Source organism: Hyla sarda, chromosome 1 (assembly GCF_029499605.1).
Source record: "Hyla sarda isolate aHylSar1 chromosome 1, aHylSar1.hap1, whole genome shotgun sequence".
Taxonomy (NCBI): domain Eukaryota; kingdom Metazoa; phylum Chordata; class Amphibia; order Anura; family Hylidae; genus Hyla; species Hyla sarda.
Window position 1 is genome coordinate 356004331 of NC_079189.1, and position 24861 is coordinate 356029191.

General features: G+C 40.3%; 1 protein-coding gene across 2 annotated transcripts in view; it reads right to left on the reverse strand.

The window, feature by feature from the left end:
• Positions 1–15236: 15236 nt before the first annotated feature.
• Positions 15237–24861, reverse strand: part of KDM4C (lysine demethylase 4C) — a 459478-nt gene continuing 449853 nt past the window's right edge. For both annotated transcript variants that reach the window (XM_056521848.1, XM_056521837.1), the window contains 2 exons: positions 19485–19577; positions 15237–18867 (listed from right to left, as the gene is read on the reverse strand). In XM_056521848.1, the coding sequence (XP_056377823.1) occupies positions 18691–18867; positions 19485–19577 (270 nt within the window). In that variant the 3' untranslated portion in view covers positions 15237–18690. The remainder of the gene's footprint in view (positions 18868–19484; positions 19578–24861) is intronic.

Genomic DNA, 24861 nt, shown 5'->3' on the forward strand with positions numbered 1-24861 from the left:
GGAGAACTAGAAGAGTGAAGTCCTGATATTGGAGAAGAAGCAAGTACATTCCAGCCAGCACCATCTTTTGACTTTGTGCCGATTCGGGAAAGAACTGTGCTTGGCAGAAAATGCACTTAATGTCGTTCCTTGCAGTCTGGAAACACAACATAACATAAATGCACTGGTGTGGTGGATGTAACAATGGCATTGGCTAACCCTCAAAACTGATGTAAAATTGAGACATTAGCCAGTATATCCTTATATGAAGGACATACCTGAGCCCGCATACCAACGCCAAGGTTTCTCAAGTGATGCGGGACCTAACCTAAACCTGCCTGTGCATGGTAAGCAAGAAAACAGGGGCAAATGCGCAATTACAAAAGCTTTTGGTCCGACTTACAGACTGCTCCCAGTATCAACTCCAGTGTGTGGTCACACAAACAATGGGAGGGAGGAAGCAGGCTATAAGCCCCACCTAAGTAGGCTGATGAGTTGCCGGCCTCACAGGTGCATCTAAATGCTACCTATACATGATAATAAAGGCGCATTGGTATATTATTACAAAACAAACACAACAAGAACGTGGTCTAAAATGTCAGGAAGTGCTCGAGCCCAAATTCTGATGTGCATTTATAGGGAATAGCAAGTCCTGCACTTGTGGTCCATTGCTATGGGCAATCCCCAGCAAAAAATGCATAAAATGGAGGATGTCTGCAACCGACCACAAGGACCAACATAGATCATCCTCCATTGTATGCATTATTCGCTGGGGATTGCCCATAGCAACGGACCACAAGTGCAGGACTTGCTATTCCCTATAAATGCACATCAGCATTTGGGCTCGAGCACTTCCTGACATTTTAGACCACGTTCTTGTTGTGTTTGTCCTTACAGTCTGACATCATTTCAAAACAGCAGGACAGTTACAGGTTGGAGACCACAGCCATGGTGACAGGGTTTTTCCAGGGTATATTTACTTCAGATTGAGAATTTAGAATGTAGAACACCTTAAAATAAGTATTTAACCCCTTAAGGACACAGGGCGTATCCATACGCCCCCGTTTCCAAGTCCTTAAGGACACAGGACGTATGGATACGCCCTGCGCATTACCGGCCCCCGACGCTAGCCGGAGGGGAGCCGGATGCCTGCTGAAATCGTTCAGCAGGCATCCCGGCATATCGCCCAGGGGGGGTCATGGCCGCAGATCGCTGAACACTTCAGCCCAACGATCTGCGGCGGATTCCGGGTCAATCGGGTCTCCAGTGACCCGGTGACCCGGATTTACTAGCTGATCGGGCCATCTCTGACAGCCATAGCCAGCAGGGGTGAGGTGGCAATGGTGCCACCTCACGATCGCCCTGATTCGTCGGCCGGTTTACCGGCCGACCAACCAGGGCACCTTCTGTGGGTGTCACTCCCGCAACCCGCTCCGCCCCTCTTCCAGAGGACATGAGCGGGTGGCGGGAAGAAGACCCTGGGAGCTGAGGACCCCGATCCCCGGCGTCCCTGTTGGGATCGAGGCCCAAGGAGCCTCAAATACGCATGGCGCTCTCACTTTGGAGCCCTGTCGTATTTCAAGGCAACAGTTTAGGGCCACATATGGGGTATCGCCGTACTCGGGAGAAATTGTGTTACAAATTTTGGGGGGTATTTTCTGCTATTACCCTTTTTAAAAATGTAAATGTTTAATTTTTGGGAAACCAAGCATTTTAGGTAAAAAAAAAATTTTTTTTTTACATATGCAAAAGTCGTGAATCACCTGTGGGGTATTAAGGTTCACATTACCCCTTGTTACATTCCCCGAGGGGTCTAGTTTCCAAAATGGTATGCCATGTGTTTTTTTTTTTTTGCTGTTCTGGCACCATAGGGGCTTCCTAAATGCGGCATGCCCCCAGAGCAAAATTTGCTTTCAAAAAGCCAAATGTGACTCCTTCTCTTCTGAGACCTGTAGTGCGCCAGCAGAGCACTTTTCACCCCCATATGGGGTGTTTTCTGAATCGGGAGAAATTGGGCTTCAAATTTTGGGGGGTATTTTCTGCTATTACCCTTTTTAAAAATGTAAAATTTTTGGGAAACCAAGCATTTTAGGTAAAAAAAAAATGTTTTTTACATATTCAAAAGTCGTGAATCACCTGTGGGGTATTAAGGTTCACTTTACCCCTTGTTACGTTTCCTGAGGGGTCTAGTTTCCAAAATGGTATGCCATGTGTTTTTTTTTTTTTGCTGTTCTGGCACCATAGGGGCTTCCTAAATGCGGCATGCCCCCAGAGCAAAATTTGCTTTCAAAAAGCCAAATGTGACTCCTCTTCTGAGACCTGTAGTGCACCAGCAGAGCACTTTTCACCCCATATGGGGTATTTTCTTAATCGGGAGAAATTGGGCTTCAAATTTTGGGGGGTATTTTCTGCTATTCCCCTTTTAAAAAATGTAACATTTTTGGGAAACCAAGCATTTTAGGTAAAATATATATATGTATATATATATATATATATTTTTTTTTTACATATACAAAAGTCGTGAATCACCTGTGGGGTATTAAGGTTCACTTTACCCCTTGTTATGTTCCCCAAGGGGTCTAGTTTACAAAATGGTATGCCATGTGTTTTTTTTTTGTTGCTGTTCTGGCACCATAGGGGCTTCCTAAAGGTGACATGCCCCCCAAAAACCATTTGTCGCTCCTTCCCTTCTGAGCCCTCTACTGTGCCCGCCGAACACTTTACATGGACATATGAGGTATGTCCTTACTCGAGAGAAATTGGGTTTCAAATACAAGTAAAAATTTTCTCCTTTTTACCCCTTGCAAAAATTAAAAAATTGGGTCTTCAAGAACATGCGAGTGTAAAAAATGAAGATTTTGAATCTTCTCCTTCACTTTGCTGCTATTCCTGTGAAACACCTAAAGGGTTAAAACACTTACTGAATGTCATTTTGAATACTTTGGGGGGTGCAGTTTTTATAATGGGGTCATTTGTGGGGTATTTCTAATATGAAGACCCTTCAAATCCACTTCAAAACTGAACTGGTTACTGAAAAATAGTGAGTTTGAAAATTTTGTGAAAATTTTCAAAATTGCTGCTGAACTTTTAAGCCTTCTGATGTCCTCCAAAAGTAAAAACTCATAAATTTCATGATGCAAAAATTTCATTTGAATATCCATTTTCCTTACAAGCAGAGAGCTTCAAAGTTCGAAAAATGCAAAATTTTCCTTTTTTTGATCAAATTTGGGGATTTTTCACCAAGTAAGGATGCAAGGTACCACAAAAATGTACCACTAAGTTAAAGTAGAATATGTCACGAAAAAAACAATCTCAGAATCAGAACGATAAGTAAAAGCATTCCAGAGTTATTAATGTTTAAAGTGACAGTGGTCAGATGTTCAAAAAATACTCAGTCCTTAAGGGGTTAAGTATAAATTTTGTGTCATGTTTTTAAAGAGGCTTTTTGGTTGGCAACTACATTATCAAACTTTTCTAAAACGCTATGTGCAAATGCTAATTTTATCTTTTTTTTTTCTTTAAAATATTGTAAACGCAATGGAAAATAAAAAAAATACTTTAATACTGAGGGCAACAGTTCTAGTCCTCTCTATCAGTGAAATAAAGCAGATCATACTTTGTGCTTTTGCAAATGTGTCATTGGTTACAAAGTAGCGGAGATGAAACATTTTATTGTCAATCCACTTGCAAGAACAGCAATTTAACATTGCAGTACGCTGTCAACACAATCAACATCAACATTGTAGCTGTCCCCAGAAGCCGTGCTAGCACAAATACACTGATATGTTTCAAATGCCTGTTGGCCCGACATGGAAGTTATTGTTACTTAATAGTTATGTGATGTTTCTGATTGCTGCCTCCTGACATGTTAATGTCTGCCTATTTTCTTTCTCCTTTTGTATTTCAATTATTTGTTGTGTGACTCCTTACCATCAACAATGCTTTCCATTTACTGAAACAATTTGAAGGAGATTTAACATGTAAAACTTTTGGATAGTTTTATAATGACAATCACACATTATTAATAATATTAAAAACAATTGTATTACCTTGTTAAAGTGCATTTAAAAAAAAAATGTATACACTTGCATGGTTTTGTTACATTAACCCTTCAGAGTGGAGATCTTTGGGCTCTTGAGCCCGAGAGCCCCCTCCATACAACTAATCTCATTTTTCCACTTATGGGGGGAACTATTTGACTGTAGGACTCATACCTGGAACTGAATAAATGGTAACAAATGAAAAGACAGTTTTGATTTACTTTTTGGGCATGATGATTGCATGCAAGTCCAGAATTCCTCCCTCTCCCTTAGCACTAGCTAAGCTCCATTCCACATTCCTGTGCCCCATTTTGATCTGTCTAATGCTAGAGATAGAATTCCCCTAGCAACAGTCAGTGGACAGCAGATTGCAGGGATGTGACAAAATCTGGTGGCCAAGTTTTTTTTTCTGGCTAAAGGTGTCATTTTAGTAAATAAAGTGACTTACCTAAATGTTACAAATCATCTAGGCTTTCAAATGGAAAGAGTGAACACAGGTGTCAAAAAACTCATTTGGGCTGACAGGTGCTTCTGCATTTTGACCTAGATTTTGTTAAATAAATAATGACACTGTGGAAATTGTCATGTGTTCTTGTTCATCTGAGGTTGTGTTTACTTATTTTTAGGACCTTCTAAGAGCCAGATTTTTTTTTATTATGTCCTGATATGTGAAACTATAGAATTCAAAGAGGGTGTGTTTTCTCTTTCTGATTACTGTATATCAGGAACATTCACAATTGCTTTATTTTTTCTTAAATGATCCAAAAAATAAAATAAAAAATAAGCCAAAGATGAAAGCAGAAATTTCCACAGCACATACAGTTCAGCTCTTCCTCTACTTCACTATGCTGTTCTTGTTCTAATTTCTCGTTTTTTCACACCTCTGTGCAGATATTTGATTTTGAGACTAAGTTTGACATTTTTGCTGATATTGTTGCCAGTAATACTTAATTCTACCTTCCGGAAGAAGCAGCAGGCAAAGCAAAAGAACAGCTAACTCCACTTCACACTTTGACATGGCAGCAAAGTGATACAGATGGACAGGTTTTATACAGGAACAAACCACATGCAGCAACCTGGCACCTACCTGTGACAAAGAAAGATGTCTAGAAATATAAGAATTTTTCAACACCTTTACGTTATTTTGTTTACACTGTTTTTTTTTTTACATAATTGTTAGATTGAAAATGATGCAGCAGCAGATGAATTGGTAATGCAATGTAGCTGTGGGTGTTTACTCTTTCAAAAAAAGGATACACAAGGTAAGAAGAAGAAAATACACAAGGCAGCCATGTTATTATTGATGTATGGCAAAAAATAGTAACTGGGTGGATTCACAAGATTAAATAGATCAAATATTTCAAGATTACAAAACAAGTAAGACCTAGCAGTGACTAGCATTGAATGTTACAATAACACAACTGCCCCAGGACAAAGGGTAAGCAAAGGAAAGCAATGGTTTATGGGCTCTACCAAGTATAGGCAGGGTATAGGCAGGAGGCGCAATCTAAATTATGCTCATTTAATTGTTTGTGTCCCCGTGGTACCTCTGTGTGGCTGGTGCAACTTATCCCTGCCAACTCACAGTCACACAAAAACAAAGAGAGTCTCTGACTATACACAGACAAGTTCCACCTTGCTTCTGCATTTAATACATTGAACAGGAGCAGGCAGCACAGCACTAAGCCAGTATAAGTCTAAAGGAGTTCTCTAATTGACAGGACTCTGGGCTTGTAGCTGCTCTGTTTCGCCTCTGGACCTAGACAATGCCAATCCTTAGAGTTCTGAGGTCAGCTGTTTACTCAATGCTTCTCATCAGGCCAAGGCATGCTTTGGGGAAGGGAGGAGCAGATACAAAGCTCTTTCTCTAGCTGGTCCTGTCCTCTTATCACAAAATTCTGTTTAGTTCAGCAATGATTCAGGACATTTTACCCATGGTTTCCCTTCTTCTTATATATGTAATCTTCATAGTTGCTGAAATAAGCAAAACTCTGTGATACGTAATCAAAAGTTGCCAAAGCAGGGTGAGGAAGTCTTTAGAGTATTGGCCCTACATATGAAAACATGTCCTGCCTCCAGACACCTCTACTCCCCTTCTTCCAGACCCCGTCTCCTCTGGATTCCTCTGTTCACCTTCAAATTCTTCTGTCTCTCTTTAGACCCCTGTCCTTTTCTAGACCCCACTGTCCTCACCAAACTCCTCCATCCTCTTCACACCCATCTGCCCCCCTCCAGACCTTTTGGTTCCTTTTAGACCTCTCAGTCCGATTCAGACTCCTTCAGCCTCCCTGTCTTTTCTACCTATTGCACCCATATAACTTTTCCCGGCCCTGATCCTAACTGTATATACATTTAGGTGCAGCATTTATGGAAGAGAGACAACTCCAGGATGGGGATAGTTATGGCTTGAGACTCATCAACAAATTGCTGCCCCTGCAGTCTGGAACGGATACCTCCTGAGGCAAAGAGCTCACCACACCTCATGGATGGTGTGCCCCCGATGATACCATAGCTTCTGGACCAAAATTGGCTCCTGGGTTGGTGTAGCTTTGGAATGTGTCAGACATCTAGTATACTAATTTCAACACTGTTTTTCCTTTTTTGCTACCCATGTTCCCAAGATATTGGGTTTTTACTACGTGTTTGGCTATCTGTACATTTCACTGAATGGTCAGATGGCTGGGAAATTTACTGCAATAAGTTGCTGTGAGTGTTAGGTGAACCCCTTAAGCCCATTTTGGCCTTAAGGACACAGCCAATTTCATTTTTGTGTTTTCTTTGCTTCCTCCTTGCCTTCTAAAATCCATAACCTTTTCTATCATATAAGAGCTTGTTTTTTGCATGACCAATTGTACTTTGTAATGACACCTTTATTTTAAATGTACATTTTATAAAATGTACATCACAACAAAAAAACATATTACTTTGTGTAGAAATTGAAAAGAAAAACCCAAGTTTGCACATTTTGAAGGATTTCGTATTCACACAGTGCACTTTATTGCAAAAATGATACTCATATTTACAGGCTTCACTATTATTATACTGCTTTTAAAAATAAGCAAAGTTTTTAAGCAAAATTTGTATGTTTTAAATCACGCTGACCCCTCTAGCTCTCTCATTTTTCCGTATACAGGGTTATATATGGGCTCATTATTGAGTCGTGATCTGAAGCTTTTATTGGTACCACTTTTATGTGACTTTTATATGTGACTTTTTGATGACTTTTAATTTAAATTTTATGGGATGTGATGTGGTCAAAAAGCAGCAATTTGACTTTTTTTTTTCTGTTTACACCGTTCACCATACAGGATCATCAACAATATATTTTGAAAGTTTGGACATTGACGTATGTGCATATACTAAATATTAGAGATGAGCGAACTTACAGTAAATTTGATTAGTCACGAACTTCTCGGCTCGGCAGTTGATGCCTTTTCCTGCATAAATTAGTTCAGCTTTCAGGTGCTCCCGTGGGCTGGAAAAGGTGGATACAGTCCTAGGAGACTCTTTCCTAGGACTGTATCCACACCTTTTCCAGCCCACCGGAGCACCTGAAAGCTGAACTAATTTATGCAGGAAAAGACATCAACTGCCGAGCCGAGAAGTTCGTGACGAATCGAATTTACTGTAAGTTCGCTCATCTCTACTAAATATGTTCAAATTGTTTTATGCTTTTTTGAGTAAAATGGGAAAAAGGGGCAGTTAAAATATTTATTGGGGGAGGGGCTTTTTTTAAGTATGCATATGCATTGCACTGATCAGTGTGAGAGCAGCGGAAGCAGGTGAGGGAACCTCTGTCCGCCATCTTGGATGATCGGATCCCCGCAGCCGTGCCAAATCTCATCATCCCTTAGAATGGCTGCATTGCTACAGATGCGGTAATCAATTTTGATCATGGCATTTGATGGGTTAAGGGCGGACATCAGCGCGATCGCTGATGTCCACCATTAGCAGTGGGTCCCTGGGTGCAGACAGCAGCTGCTCCGATGCTCACGTCGTGTACAGGGCATAAATGTACGTCCTGGTGCGCGAAGTCCCAGTGCATCAGGACATACATTTATATTCATTGTCGTTAAGGGGTGTGAAAAGGAGGTAAGGGGATGTAAATAATATTATTGGGTGTTGTTATGGCGCTCCATATTTCCCTTCAGCCTATGTCCGTTTTGATCGGTTCTGTGCTTTCTCAGGGCTTGCCAGGAAATGGGCGTCAACCCTGTTTAAATACACTCAAAACAAATCTAACAATACAATTGCCCATGTATCTATGCTGAATGCTGTAAAAAAAAATTGAGCACGGCTAAACTTTCCAGTATCAATAAAGAAAACTGGTACTAACAAGCATGACTCATTAGTCACAGCTCATTAGTCCTATGGACATTAATGTGAAAGACAAAGAATAAAAAGGATGCAGTGAACCTCTGTTATCATGGAGTGCTTACAAACTACTATTTTTACAGGCAGGAGATCCCTTTAGGACATTGTATTATAGATGTGGAAGGGACTTCAACTGTCTGTAATTCTGTGGGGTTGTAATTCTTTACATTTTTAACTCAGCTGTAGTTAAATGTTTGGTACATGCAACTTTTTTTTTTACCTTTATGGTTTAGATCTAACAAATTCAGCTTTGCAGTTTAGTGATCCTTTAAACCACCCAGTAGAAGTTTACGTTTGTGTCACATAAAATTGGTAATAATATTTCCAACTTTTCGAGAGTAAAACCAAAAAAATGAGCACATTCCAAACAGCAGCAGGAAGCATAACACTCTGCTGTATTTTTTCTGCATGGGTGGAAAAGCTAAGTAGGAAAGGTCTGTGCTGTATTCTGCACAGATAGCAAATGATAAGTGGCAGGCATCCAGCTTATCAGTCAAACTGCTGCTAGTGTTTTTAAACATACCATGCAACTCCTTCTGAGTTCAATTAGAAGTACATTACAATTGTCACAGCTAAGCAACTTTTAGAGACGATAGGGACTTTAAGTGATTTCATGGTACAAAAAAGCAGCCAATATAACACAAAGAAATTAAAACTACAATTGTGGTGTCAGGGGAAAAAGCTTCAGCAGTCTGGTCATTCAGCTATTAACTTCGCCAGGGGCTTACAAAACATTTGCTTTAGCCCAACTGAAAACTGTATGCTCATGAGTAAAAAATATCGGAATTTATTATAGAAAGAAACTAAGATCATATCACTCATGCATGTGTGTTGTATATTTATTCCATTACCACCTTCTTTTTAAGTGATGTTAGGCATGTCTTGGATTCTTGTGCATAGGCATCCCTAAAACATTAAGAGGTACATGTGCAGTTTTGTCAATAAAGACAGCAGTCACAATACAGTTATATGAGAACAATCAGAGAACTCAGTAAATGATCATGTCCTCCAACAGTGGACTGGTCACAGAGAACTACCACGATGACACAGCAGAGGTTTCTACCATTTTTATTATATGTGGACATAAACAATGTATATCTAATAAGGCTGAACTCAAATATGTTCTGAAATGTTTACACAATCAGGTTGAGAACGTGAACTTAACAAGAAGTACCGTATATACTCGAATATAAGCCGACCCGAATATAAGCCGAGGCCCCTAATTTCACTACAAAAACCTAGGAAAACTTATTGACTCAAGTATAAGCCTAGGGTGGGAAATACATCATCCCCTCCTGTCATCATCCCCCTATCATCATTCTGACCACCCCATCATCATCACCCCGTCATCATCTCATCATCATCCAGACCCCCCTGTCATCGTCCCCCCATCATCATCACCCCCTGTCATCATCACCCCGTCAATATCCCCCCTGTCGTCATCCAGACCCCCCTTTCGTTGTCTACTCACCTCCCCAGTTGTTGCTCTCTCTGTCCTTTTCTGTTAACTAGTAGCTGCAGGGACCATCCGCATACCGCTGGGGAGGGCGAGCCAGTCTAGGCCATCCATCTTCACCGGGAGGCCCTCTTCTCCGCTCCGTACTAGCCCTGGACTAGTTACATTGACACCTTCGCGCAGGGACAGCGATGCGAAGCAGACATACGGGACGTTAGGGGCGTCCCTGCGCACGGACATCTGCTGTGCACGGACGTCCCTGCGTGTCATCGTCAATGTAGCATCACTAGTCCAGGGTCGGCCTGGAGCGGAGAAGAGGGCCTCCTGGTGAATATGGACGGCCCGGACCGGCTCACCCTCCCCACCGGTATGCGGACCAGCCCCAGACTAGTGACGCTGCATTGACACCGCCGCGCAGAGATGTCCGTGTGCAGCAGACATCCGTGATGTCAGGGGTGTCCCTGCGCTTGGATGTCCCTGTGTTGCAGCATCACTAGTCTGGGACCGGCTCACCCTCCCCATCAGTATGCGGATGGTCCCTGCAGTGAATATGGACAGACCGGAACACCCTCCCACCGGAATGCCTGAAGCAAATTTTAATTTTTTTTTCATTCGAGTATAAGCCGAAGGGGGCGTTTTCAGAACGAAAAACCGTGCTGAAAAACTCTGCTTATACTCAAGTATATACGGTATCAATTTTGCATATAAATGTGGGACACATGCTTTTTTTTTTTCCCCATAATTGCTGGACCCAATGCCCAGATGTGGAAGACAAGGGTGGAGCCCAATAAGGGGCTTCTTACTGGATATGCTACAGTAAATCTTCAGTCCTAGCCTCTCTCCCAAGCTCTTGTTGCTCATGTATTGATAATGCCCGGTAGAGTTGTTTTTGCATACAGTGCTACCTATTGAGATTTTGAGCAAGTGTACTATAGCATCAGCTTCTCAGATATCGCTGCCCAATTCACCGATTGTGTAAGAGGCCGCACTGATAAAACTAAATCTAGAGACAATGTTGTAGTGCAAAAGCTTTAAACGGTTCAGAAGTTGGTTTCTAGCGCTGGTTACAAGTGTCGGACTCAATGCAATGTTTTACAGGACAAAAATTTCAACTATGAATTTGGCAATACAGTTTGTGTCAAAGATGAAAAGTTATAGGTAAAGCACAGATCCCCTTTTTTTTTAGGACACATCCATTCTATCAATGTTGTAAATATAGAAGTGCATTGTGATTGTAAGTGTTGCTATATTTTATTATTTTTTTATCTTATCAAAATGTGTTAGGAAAACCACTTCACAATGCTACCTTTATGGCACAATATTTTTAGTAATTTCAGAAAACCCATGTGCCTAGTTGAACCACAATAAAGACAAAAAGAGTTGCATCATCATGACTTTACAGAATTGATCATTTATTAGAATTTTGGGCAAATGTGAACAAACCCTAATGTGGTATTTTCCCAAATAGGACCTATACCCCATTCCTCACCAGAGAGGCAGTGAGAGATTAGGGAGGAAACAAGGGCTCTAAAATCTGGAATAGGAATAAGGGCTTTGAGTTCTTAGAGCCACACCAAAGAAGATGATCATGGGGCAAGATTTACCAAAACCTGTGTAGAGGAAGAGTGGTGCAGTTGTCCATATCAACCAATTAGATAGCTTCTTTCATTTTTGAAGGACCTTTTTAAAAATGAAGAAGCAATCTGATCAGTTGCACCACTCTTCCTCTACACAGGTTTTGACGAGTTCTTCCCAGATATTCCTGGGAAATAAAGAAAAGAAAAAAACAATAAAAAATACTGATAGGAGTTTGCAATAAGCCACCAAATGTACTATCATCTTTTTCAATCCTTACAAACATATGACTGCTTGTCTCTAGAGATGAGCGAACTTACAGTAAATTTGATTCGTCACAAACTTCTCGGCTCGGCAGTTGATGACTTATCCTGCGTAAATTAGTTCAGCCTTCAGGTGCTCCGGTGGGCTGGAAAAGGTGGATACATTCCTAGGAAAGAGTCTCCTAGGACTGTATCCACCTTTTCCAGCCCACCGGAGCACCTGAAAGCTGAACTAATTTACGCAGGATAAGTCATCAACTGCCGAGCCGAGAAGTTCGTGATGAATCGAATTTACTGTAAGTTCGCTCATCTCTACTTGTCTCAGCTAAGTGTGCATATTCCTTCAATGATGAATGCCAAATACCTCTGGTGGCAAGGTCCTCGCCCCCCAGAACAAAAGAATCAGGTACATTTGATTGAGAAGTCCCCCATACACATTACATAGTCAGCTGATGCTACTGAATTTGTTGGGTTCAGCCAACTTAAATCTTTAGTGTGTGACTAGCTTTAACTCCTAAATGGCACAGGATGTGCAAGTTCATCCTAGCCACGATATGAAAGTTTGAAGCAAAATCAAAAGATTGCATGTAATAGTGGCAATAAAAAAAAGTGTAATAAATAAAAGAAGTTTTAAAAAAAATAGACATAACCTCTCCTTTCCTAATATACATTTAAATTCGCTACATGCAGAATTGTCCAAACTTTTAAAAGAGGTTTATGATCCCCCATTATAAGCATACTTATTTTCTTACAAAAAGTGATTTTTTTTAAATAAAATGAGATCTTTCTTATTGCATATTGACCAACAGAATAAATACAAAAAAGTACATTGCACAGGAACAAGCCGCCCCCCCCCCCCCAAAAAAAATGAAAAGTTGCAAAATTGTGTTTTGTTTTTATTTCACTCCTCATTTTCTGGGGGTATCACCATACATTTTGTGGTAAAATGAGTGATGTCATTACAAAGTACAAATGGTTCCACATAAAACAAGCCCTCATATGGCACTGTAGATGAAAACTGAAAGAGAAGGCAAAAACAGTGTCCTCAAGGGGTTAATATTAACTCCTTAAGGACGCAGGACGTATATTTACGTCCTGTGCCAACTCCGGTAATATAAAGCGGGGCCACGCGGTGACCCCGCGTCATATCGGGTCGTCCTGGCGGCCATCAACAGCCGGGACGCGTGGCTAATACCGGACATCACCGATTGCAGTGATGCCCAGTATTAACCCTTCAGACACAGCGATCAAAGTTGACGGCTGCGTCTGAAGTGAAACTGAAAGCATCCCGGCAGCTCAGTCGGGCTGTTCGGGACCGCCATGGCGAAATCGTGGCATCCCTAACAGCTGGCAGGGCACCAGGAGGATCCCTACCTGCTTTCTGCATGTCCGATCGTGGAATGACTGCTCCGTGCCCGAGATCCAAGTAGGAGCAGTCAAGCACCGATAACATCAATGCCATGCTATTGCACGGTAGTGAACAGTAAGAGATCAGTGTATACAATGTTATAGCCCCCTATGGGGGCTATAACATTGCAAAAAATAATAAGTGAAAAAAAGTGTACATAAATGTGATTTAACCCCTTCCCAAAAAAAGTCAGAATCACCCCCCTTTTCCAATAAAAAACTATGTAAATAAAAATAAACATATGTGGTATTGCGTAAATGTCCAAACTATAAATATATATCATTAATTAAACTGCACGGTCAATGTTGTACACTTAAAAAAATTCCAAAGTCCAAAATAGCATATTTTTGGTCACTTTTTATACAAAAAATGATCAAAAAGTCAGATCAAAACAAAAATGGCACCGATAAAAACTTCAGATCACGGCGCAAAATGAGCCCTCATACCGCCCCATACGCGGAAAAATAAAAAAGTTAGAGGGGTCAGAAGAGGACATTTTTAAACATATACATTTTCCTGCATGTAGTTATGATTTTTTCCAGAAGTATGACAAAATCAAACCTATATAAGTAGGTATCATTTTAACCATATGGAATACAGAATAATGATAAGGTGTCAATTTTACCAAAATTATAAAATGGTGTTTTTTTCTTCAATTTTGTTGCACAATGATTTTTTTTTCCATTTCGACCTGGATTTTTGGGTAAAATGACTAATGTCACTACAAAGTAGAATTGGTGGTGCAAAAAATAAGACATATTATGGATTTTTGGGTGGAAAATTTAAAGGGTTATGATTTTTAAAAGGTAAGGAGGAAAATACGAAAATGCAAAAACTGAAAACCGCTGAGTCCTTAAGAGGTTAACCAATAAATCTGACCATACATCAAAGGTGAAAGTTAAAGGACAACTAAGAAATAGTGTGGAAGTTGAAAATTGATCAGCATGAAGTTTCTATTAACCTCTCTGATTGGGACAATATCCACAAAAAATACATTTAAAACATCTTAAATCTTCCTTGTGATAAACACATATCTTATGGGAGCAAATGTCAAGAAACAGGAGAAAACCAATGTGGATAATAAAAATGTCCTGACAGCTGTTTGGCTTATGTTACAACTGGTAAAAAGCTCCAATTGTCTGAAAAACTGTCTGAAAAACAGACAGAAGAGAGAGGGCAAGACAGGGCTTTTAGATACAGAAGTCATGCTCCTACTCTGTGCCAAGAGCAAGTGTCCTTCCCAGCTGTCGTTCCCCTCACTATGCCCCTAAGAAAGATGCATTTCTGGGAAGTACCAATGGAGAGATCTAGCATTTGGTAGGAGGTACAAACCATGAGAGCTTTCTTGCTGGCTCTCTGCAAAGAGAATCCCTTTCATGAGGCATTTTGCATGGCTGGCTAAATCTATATTGAAAGCCTGATCCAAATAAAGATAGGGACATTAAGGGGACAGACACACAGCAGCCACAGTGAAACATTATCACCTGAGGAATTTTTACCGCCAAGGCACATGTCCATTGCCAATCCATTTGATTAAAACTTGGCTAACTGTATTCACATACTCTACATTATCCCAGAGTATCTATAATATGATGTGTTTGTTGCAAAATGAGCGCAGGGTATAAGGGCTTAGTTGGCCAGTTATGTCCCTGCTGCAGGCCCAGCTAGCAATTCTCTCCGCTCAAGTGAGTCATCTTGAGATGGCATCTCAATCTGTATACAAACCTTTTGGCATGTTTTTCGGCTTATGCTTATTTCATATTCCTAGTGTTAGCTACATCTCTGATTTGTAGACTTTGTGAACTAAAACTAATCATTTGCATGAACATCTCTCACTTTACTAGCTATATAGTTCTAATGCTTATAGGAAATTTCACCTCACCCTGCATTGGTCAGGCTTTTAATAACCTATGTTTAAGGGGGCTTTTCAGAACCCTATATACTACTCAGCTTACTACTGAAAAAACAACCATTTGTTCTTTGTCAGTATTTGTGCATCTACTAACAGCTCTATATTTCTAGCTTTCATCATAATTTTCAAATAGCACTTACTGGTTTGGATTAGATACATGATAAGGCTAGCTTAAGATAGATTGTATATCAATGAATAGAAAAGAAAATACAGTGACAAGATGGGCAAAATAGTAAAATTATTTATTCTCTTGTAGAAAAAAAGAGTACAACTCCAGTAAGGACTTTGCGTCCTTAGAGAATGTCAATTCAATGAAATATATTATTTTCAAGACACATTTTAAATCATTTGTATTTCCTATCAAAACTACTAATAACTACTGTTTGCAGTTTAATTATTTTAATGGTTCATTTTATAAACTTAGCTAAACACCCAAACTTAACAAAAGAAAATAAAAAAAATCTACTAGAAGAGAGTCACAAATTTCAATTCATTTCATAACCATAAATATTTAAATTACAGAAAACAAAGGAAAGCATCAATATATTATGTCAAACTCTTTTCCAACATTATTTCAACAAGTTTTATAATTAACAAAAGGCAATAATATTTCTTGGACAAAAATGTTTAGGAGCAGAAACCTAACTAAAGGCTTAAAGTTAAGAAAATGTATTTCATACAGTTACAGAAATTGCACACAAATAATAAAAAGTATATGTGTGTATTAGGGGTGGGGGAGATATACTTAAATAATTGTTGTGCTTGTAGGTGGTTTCACCAGTTCCAGTAATCCCATTTACAAATGGCTGGAGTTCTTGGATATTTACAAGGTAGATTTTCTTATGGCACATATGCATACAGGTGTACAAATCACACAGTTATTTTGTCGGCATTTGGCGTAATAATTTTGGCTATGCTGGTTATTAAATGTGTAATAATGTCTTGGGAGAGTGCAGTAAAATAGTTTTTAAGGTCATTATTCCCTCCACCCTAAGCTTTCCTTAAAAAGAAAAAAAAAATGACATTATCCACATACCTAACCGCTTAAAAAATTAAAATAGATTACCCCATCAAAAGCTATTTGTAAATTGAAAATTTTGTTATATTCTGTTGCTTAATGCACAAAAAAAAAAAACGTTTTTTGCACAAGTTTATTAAAAGGTTGATATACGGTACGTACACATGACATCAAATTCATAATGTGTGAAAAAAGTGTGTAATATGCACAACAAAAAAAGAAACTGAGGAATTGCTAGAAGAAAACAACCAAATGCAAACAACTGAAAAGTGTTGGAACATTGAAAACCACACACTTCTCATTTCTCTGTTGTATCTCTAGGTTATTTGAAGCCATGAACTAATGTCTACTTTCTGAGTGAGGGTTTCTTTAAATTCTGGTGCTTGACAAAAAAAAAAAAAACATTAGAAAAATAAAAATCTATAATTACATTTAGCCAAACAATAGCCAAGATAGTCTTCTGCCGCCAGTAATTGGCTAGCTGGGCAGTTCCTGCTCAGATTGCTCCTCTCAGGAGGACAAACGCATGAGGAGACTGAAAGGTGCTGAATGGGAGCTGCCAGATAAGTATAGCTTTTTTTCAATTTTTCTAAGGCTCCAGCAATATGTAAATATTTGTTCAACTCTTTAGAACCTGTTTTAAAACATTTTTAGTAATGTATTAATTACCATACATTACCCCATGTTAACTAGGGGATGATGCCATCCTTAAGAAGTGGTTGGACCAAAATTTAATGCAGCCTCAACTGGTTCATACCAAGGAAACTAACTCAGCACTTTTTTACATATCGGTTCTCATTACATTTGAGTTTCAAGTACACTCTTGCTGTTTCAAATGAGCATAAGTGCAATAGAAATATATAAAGCCTTTCAACATGTTTATCTAGTGCAACATGTTCAGTTCTGTTGTTAGACACTTTTCAGTTTAGTATAATGCCAAATTATGTAGCCAAATGTCTCACAAAACAATTGAAATCATATTTTCGAACGCAATATGATCAAGTTTTATTTGCCAAGGACTAGTGGCCATTCCTGAGTAAAGCTGACAATCTTTGAAAGAGATTTCAGTATGAACAAAGAAAACGTAACTAAAAAGTTGTTCAATGTAGATGTGGATATACCACTTTGACAGTAAAATTGTAAATTATTAAATAAATATGAAACTCTTAACAAAATAGTCTTTAAATAATTTTATTCATGAGAGTTCTTCACCATTTTTCATTTGGCTTCTGAAATTGGATATATACAAATGAATTAGTTGCTCAACAAATCTCTGTAAAACCAGAAGTAAAACAGTGGTAAGTATAGTCCGAAGACAAGGATTTCCCCACTTGTCAGAAAAAAACATTTCTTATTGCTTCACAAACCTTACATATACATGTGGAGTGCATATTGGAAAAGTGCACTGTAGGTGAACTGGACCACTCAAACAAGGGGATATGAATCCTTATACAAGAAAAAACCACACAAAAAAATCACTATATGTGGCACAAGCATACATATGGATATGTACATTTTAATCAGAATATTGACCTTTAAATGGGCACTGTCATAATGTAGATAATAACATTATATGTATATTGGTAATATACATTTGTTAAAAAGGTGTGTATTTTGGAATAAAAAATGCTGCTGCAGCTATTGCCTATGTGTCAGCAGGAGAAGCAGGGCTCTGTGCAGGCTTCTGGCTTGTCAATCAGCCTTCTGTGTGAGCTGGGAGCATATCACAAAGCCTCACTGCACAGAGCCCTGCTGGTCCTCCCACACTTCCTGCACACAGGCAATATCTGAAGGGACAAGACAGCATTTTATTTATCCAAAATATACATTTTTCAACCAATGTATATTACAAACATACATATAAATGTTATTATCTACATTAGATAAAAAGTTTTTGCAGATGGCAGGTGCACTAAATTTTCTGATGAGAATTGTAATGTTTTCCATAATAAATGCTGGTAAGACAACTCATATTTACAGTTTTGTTGTAGAACATCAATTTATGTATCCTGACAACATGTAGCCCTGAGTGACTAAAGTAGCTTCCAAGTCAATGCTTCTTAAGACGTCATAACTGTTACCTGTAGGTAACTACATGAACCAGAATATTTAAGGAAAAACGAAAGGTACTAGAGATGATATGGTATAAAGGGCCACAAAGATAACTACTGTACCAAAAGGTCAATGAATAAAAAATCAATGATCTAATAGGGCTAACAGTTTTGATCAGCAGGGTATACAGTGCAATGTCTGTATATATAACCTTTCTAAATGGGTACCTGGTGCCACCAATATAAACATGCGTACAACCTGTAGGCATCTCCAAAAACATTCAAAAGACTTCAAGGCTGGTAAGACACGGTTATATTTTAGGAGCACATGGTTTCCTGAGCTTGCCAGAAGTCTGAAGTCTTTCCCTTTATATCCCAAACATTATTTAAAGGAATGCTATACTATGGGCCACTATCTAACAGAAGACATAATGTCAACAATTACTAAGTTTCCACTGCAAGCATGTAAATGTCATGTATAAACAGAACATTTGATAAGGAGATTGAGCCAGAATGCCCTTTCAGTCCAACGTATTTCTTTATGGATGTAGTGCAAATGCTGTAACAAATGTTTCCAAACTTAGGTCTGTTAAATTGCATGTGGTTACAGTCCGTTATTGTCCCTTGTGGGTCTTCTTTTGGAATGAACTCTTAAGAAATGTGCGATATCCAGGATCATCTACATATTCATTTTTGAACTTCACGTTGAGCACTCTCTGTCTTTTCCTGTCACCTTTAATGACTTCTTCCCCATAAAATGCATCTTCAAATTTCATGTCTGAAGCTTTGGACTAAAAGAAGGAATAAATATGTGAAATATACTGAAAACCACATAAAAAGTCAGCCATCTGTCAATCAACAATTTTATTTTAGAAAAACTGAACCCTCAGTAACAAACAAGTTTCACCATATGTGTTTTCTGTAACAAGCTACAGATCTTGTTCTACCTTCATTTAGCTGCAAAGGTGTTCAGACTCAATGTACAAAATAAAATGGAAGCTTTTAAATATAGACAACTGCTCACAAAATGTTTAATGCATGGATATTTGGCCACTAAATTGGGATAAAAGTAAAGTTTTCTTATAAGTCAGACTTGTGAAAAAAAAAAATCTTCAGTTTAAAAGGCATGTTCTGCTCTACTAGAGGGGAACGGCTATATTTATTTTCTTGCAGAATGCGCCAACTCTGGATGTATACTTTTAAAATCTATTGTAAGGAAACATTACAGGAATACAACAGTGGAGCTTTAAATGAAAAGCTTTTGGTGTCATATAGTAGGTGGAATGGGTATCTGGAGTATGTTCAGGGTCTTTTTTATACACTATTAGCATACTGAATCTTTGCAATGAGGACTTTTACTCAATCATGGAGTAAGACAAAAGCTAAAATAAAAGCTAAGGATGCTTACATAACGAGATTTGATCTTCTTAGGCAGTTCTTCATCCATTGTGTAAATATCCTCTCTCTTTGTTACAATTTGGGACCCATCTTCAAATTCAACCTGTGCAAAAAAAATAAAAGTAAGAGAAAAGCAATCCTCTCACACAACAACTAAAGTAAGATTGTATTAGTATACTATATACATAATGGCCCTGATTTATCTAATTGTCTGTTTCTTTCCTAGAGCAACCAATCACAGCTCAACTTTCACTTTACAAGAGCTTGCTAAGATTCAAAAGTTGAGCTGTGATTGGTTGTTATGGGAAAAACCAGACAACTAGGGTTTCAGACTAATAAATCTCCCCTAATATGTATGTTTTGGTACAACTTTCTCTCGTCAGTTGATTGTGGGCATTTTAGTGGCAAACCCCTGTAAAACTGAAGTACATGCACTTATTGGCTCTGATAGCCTTTTTTCTAAGTTGCAGTACAATATTATAACTTTAAGTACCGCATATACTCGAGTATAAGCTGACCCGAATATAAGCCGAGGCCCCTAATTTCACCCCAAAAACCCAGTAAAAGTTATTGACTCGAGTATAAGCCTAGGGTGGGAAATACATCATCCCCCCCTGTCATTAACACCCTCCTCCTCATCATCACCACCTGTCATCATCCCCCCCTTCATCATTACTCTGTCATCATCCCCCCTTCATCATTACCCTGTCATCATTACCCCTTCATCATTACCCTGTCATCATCTCCCCCTTCATCATCCCCCTCTTCATCATTACCCTGTCATCATCCCACACCACCCCCTTCATCAACACCACTAGTCAATGTCTGATTTAACAGTGGTCTTCAATCTGCGGACCTCCTGATGTTCCAAAACTACAACTCCCAGCATGCCCGGACAGCCATCGGCTGTCCGGGCATGCTGGGAGTTGTAGTTTTGAAACATCTGGAGGTCCGCAGGTGGAAGACCACTGCCTGGGCCTTCATCATCATCCAGCCCCCCGTCCCCCCTTTAGTTTTGTACTCACCTCCTCTCGGCGGGACGTTCGGGTGAGCTGGTCAGGGCCATCTGTGCTGCGGGGAGGGATAGTCGTTCCGGGCTGTCCATCTTCACTGGGTGGGCCTCTTCTCCGCGCTTTGCGCCCGGCCTCGGAATAATGACGTTGCCTTGACGACGACGCACAGGGACGTTGCTCATGAACGTATCTGTGCGTCGTCATCAAGGCAACGTCACTATTCCGGGGCCGGGCGCGAAGCGCGGAGAAGAGGCCCACCCGGTGAAGATGGACAGCCTGGAACGACTATCCCTCCCCACCGGACGGTCCAGCAGCACAGATGGCCCGGACCAGCTCACCCGAATGTCCCGCCGAGCGGAGGAGAGTACAAAACTAAAGGGGGGAGGGGGGGCTGGATGATGAAGAAGGCCCGGGCAGTGGTCTTCAACCTGCGGACCTCCAGATTTTTAAAAACTACAACTCCCAGCATGCCCGGACAGCCCATGGCTGTCCGGGCTTGCTGGGAGTTGTAGTTTTTAAACATTTGGAGGTCTGCAGGTTGAAGACCACTGCCTGGGCCTTCATCATCATCCAGCCCCCCGTCCCCCCTTTAGTTTTGTACTCACCTCCTCTCGGCGGGACGTTCGGGTGAGCTGGTCAGGGCCATCTGTGCTGCGGGGAGGGATAGTCGTTCCGCGCTGTCCATCTTCACTGGGTGGGCCTCTTCTCCGCGCTTTGCGCCCGGCCCCGGAATAATGACGTTGCCTTGACGACGACGCACAGGGACGTTGCTCATGAACGTATCTGTGCGTCGTCATTAAGGCAACGTCACTATTCCGGGGCCGGGCGCGAAGCACGGAGAAGAGGCCCACCCGGTGAAGATGGACAGCCTGGAACGACTATCCCTCCCCACCGGACGGTCCAGCAGCACAGATGGCCCGGACCAGCTCACCCGAATGTCCCGCCGAGCGGAGGAGAGTACAAAACTAAAGGGGGGAGGGGGGGCTGGATGATGAAGAAGGCCCGGGCAGTGGTCTTCAACCTGCGGACCTCCAGATTTTTAAACACTACAACTCCCAGCATGCCCGGACAGCCCATGGCTGTCCGGGCTTGCTGGGAGTTGTAGTTTTGAAACATTTGGAGGTCCGCAGGTTGAAGACCACTGAGGGCGGAGAGTTCACTCGAGTATAAGCCGAGGGGGGTGTTTTCAGCACGAAAAATCGTGCTGAAAAACTCAGCTTATACGCGAGTATATACGGTAACCACTGTACATTAAAAATAAAGATTCCCACTATCCCATTAAAGGTGATTGTCACAGCTCCCTATTTTCCCCTCTCTGCTTCTGAACAGGTCAAAAAACATGCTTGCGACACTCCACTATAGAAGATAATGAACATTTCGAGTATACAGATTTCCTCCACTATGGGCCTGCTGTGAAGCACATCTCAGAATGCTGTTAATAGAAGCTGAAGCAAAATGTCTGTCAATATAATGATGTGCAGAAAATGGAACAAAAAATATAAGAAAAAAAAAAAACAATAAACATCTTGTTTTTAACCCCTTAAGGACCAGGCCATTTTCACTGTAGGACCAGAGCGTTTTTTGCACATCTGACCACTTTCACTTTAAGCATTAATAACTATGGGATGCTTTTATTTTTCATTCTGATTCCGAGATTGTTTTTTCGTGACATATTCTACTTTATGTTAGTGGTAAAATTTTGTGGATACTTGCATCATTTCTTGGTGAAAAATTCCCAAATTTTATGAAAAAATTTTACATTTTTCTAACTTTGAAGCTCTCTGCTTGTAAGGAAAATAGACATTCCAAATAAATGATATATTGATTCACATATACAATATGTCTACTTTATGACTGCATCATAAAGTTGACATGTTTTTACTTTTGGAGGGCTTCAAAGTTCAGCAGCAATTTTCCAATTTTTCACAAAATTTTCAAAATCAGATTTTTTCATGGACCAGTTCAGGTTTGAAGTGGATTTGAAGGGCCTTCATATTAGAAATACCCCACAAATGACCCCATTATAAAAACTGCACCCCTCAAAGTATTTAAAATGACATTCAGTAAGTGTGTTAACCCTTTAGGTGTTTCACAGGAATAGCAGAAAAGTGAAGGAGAAAATTCAAAATCTTCATTTTTTTACACTAGCATGTTCTTGTAGACCCAGTTTTTGAATTTTTACAAGGGGTAAAAGGAGAAAAATCCTCTCAAAATTTGTAACCCAATTTCTCTTGAGTAAGGATATGTGGATGTCAAGTGTTCGGCTGGCGCAGTAGAGGGCTCAGAAGGGAAGGAGCGACAGTGGGATTTTGGAGAGCGTGTTTTTCTGAAATAGTTTTTCGGGGGCATGTCACATTTAGGAAGCCCCTATGGTGCCAGAAGAGCAGAAACCCCCCCACATGGCATACCATTTTGAAAACTACACCCTTCAAGGCACGTAACAATGGGTCCAGTGAGCCTTAATACCCCAAAGGTGTTTGACGACTTTTCGTTAAAGTCGGATGTGTAAATGAACATTTTTTTTTCACTAAAGCGCAGTTTTTTCCCCAAATTTAACATTTTTATAAAGGGTAATGGGAGAAAATGCCCCACAAAATTTGTAACCCCATCTGTTCTGAGAATGGAAATACCCCATGTTAGGACGTAAAATGCTCTTTGGGCGAACTACAATGCTCAGAATAGATGGAGTCACATTTGGCTTTTGGAAAGCAAATATTGCTGAAATGGTTTTTGGGGGGCTTGTTGCATTTAGTAAGCCCCTTTTGTGCCAGAACAGCAAAAATACCCACACGGCATACTATTTTGGAAACTACACCCCTCAAGGAACGTAAGAAGGGGTACAGTGAGCCTTAACACCTCACAGGTATTTCACGACTTTTTGTTAAAGTTGGATGTGTAAATGAAAAAAACAAAAAATAATTTCACTAATAGGAGAAAATTACCCCCAAAATTTGTAACCTCATTTCTTCTGAGTTTGGAAATACCCCATGTGTGGACGTCAAGTGCTCTGCGGTCGAACTACAATGCTCAGAAGAGGAGGAGCTCCATTGAGCTTTTGAAGAGTGAATTTGTTTGGAATGGAAGTCAGGGGCCATGTGCGTTTACAAAGCCCCTCGTGGACCTTCCCACATGTGACCCCATTTTAGAAACTACACCCCTCACAGAATTTAATAAGGGGTGCAGTGAGCATTTACACCCCACTGGCATTTGACAGATCTTTGGAACAGTGGGCTGAGCAAATGAAAAATTAAATTTTTCATTTTCACAGACCACTGTTCCAAAAATCTGTCAGACACCTGTGGGGTGTAAATGCTCACTGTACCCCTTGTTACATACGCACATGTGGGTATTTATTTTTTTGCTTTTATGTCAGAACCGCTGTAAAATTAGCCACCCCTGTGCAAATCACCAATTTAAGCCTCAAATGTACATGGTGCGCTCTCACTCCTGAGCCTTGTTATGCGTCCGCAGATCATTTTACGCCCACATATGGGGTATTTACGTACTCAGGAGAAATTGTGTTACAAATTTTGGGGTGTCTTTTATTTCCTTTTACCTCTTGTGAAAATAAAAAGTAAAGAGCAACACCAGCATGTTAGTGTGAAACATTTTTTTTTTTTTACACTAACAGGCTGGTGTAGATCCCAACTTTTACTTTTCATAAGGGGTAAAAGGAGAAAAAGCCGCCCAAAATTTGTAGTGCAATTTCTCCCGAGTAGGGAAATACCACATATGTGGCCCTAAACTGTTTCCTTGAAATACGACAGGGCTCTGAAGTGAGAGAGCACCATGCGCATTTGAGGACTAAATTAGGGATTGCATAGGGGTGGACATAGGGGTATTCTATGCCAGTGATTCCCAAACAGGGTGCCTCCAGCTGTTGGTAAACTCCCAGCATGCCTGGACAGTCAGTGGCTGTCCAGAAATGCTGGGAGTTGTTGTTTTGCAACAGCTGGAGGCTCTGTTTTGGAAACACTGCCGTACAAGCAGTTTTTAATTTTTATTTGGGGGGGGGACAGTGTAAGGGGGTGTATATGTAGTGTTTTACCCTTTATTATGTGTTAGTGTAGTGTAGTGTTTTTAGGGTACATTCGCACTGGCAGGTTTACAGTGAGTTCCCTGCTAGGAGTTTGCGCTGCGGCGAAAAATTTGCCGCAGCTCATACTTGAAGCAGAAAACTTACTGTAAGCCTGCCCGTGTGAATGTACCCTGTACATTCACATGGGGGGGGGGGGGGGGGCAAACCTCCAGTAGTTTCACAACTACAACTCCCAGCATGTACTGACAGACCGTGCATGCTGGGAGTTGTACTTTTGCAACAGCTGGAGGCACACTGGTTGAAAAACCTTCCAGTTTGGTTCTGTTATCTAACTC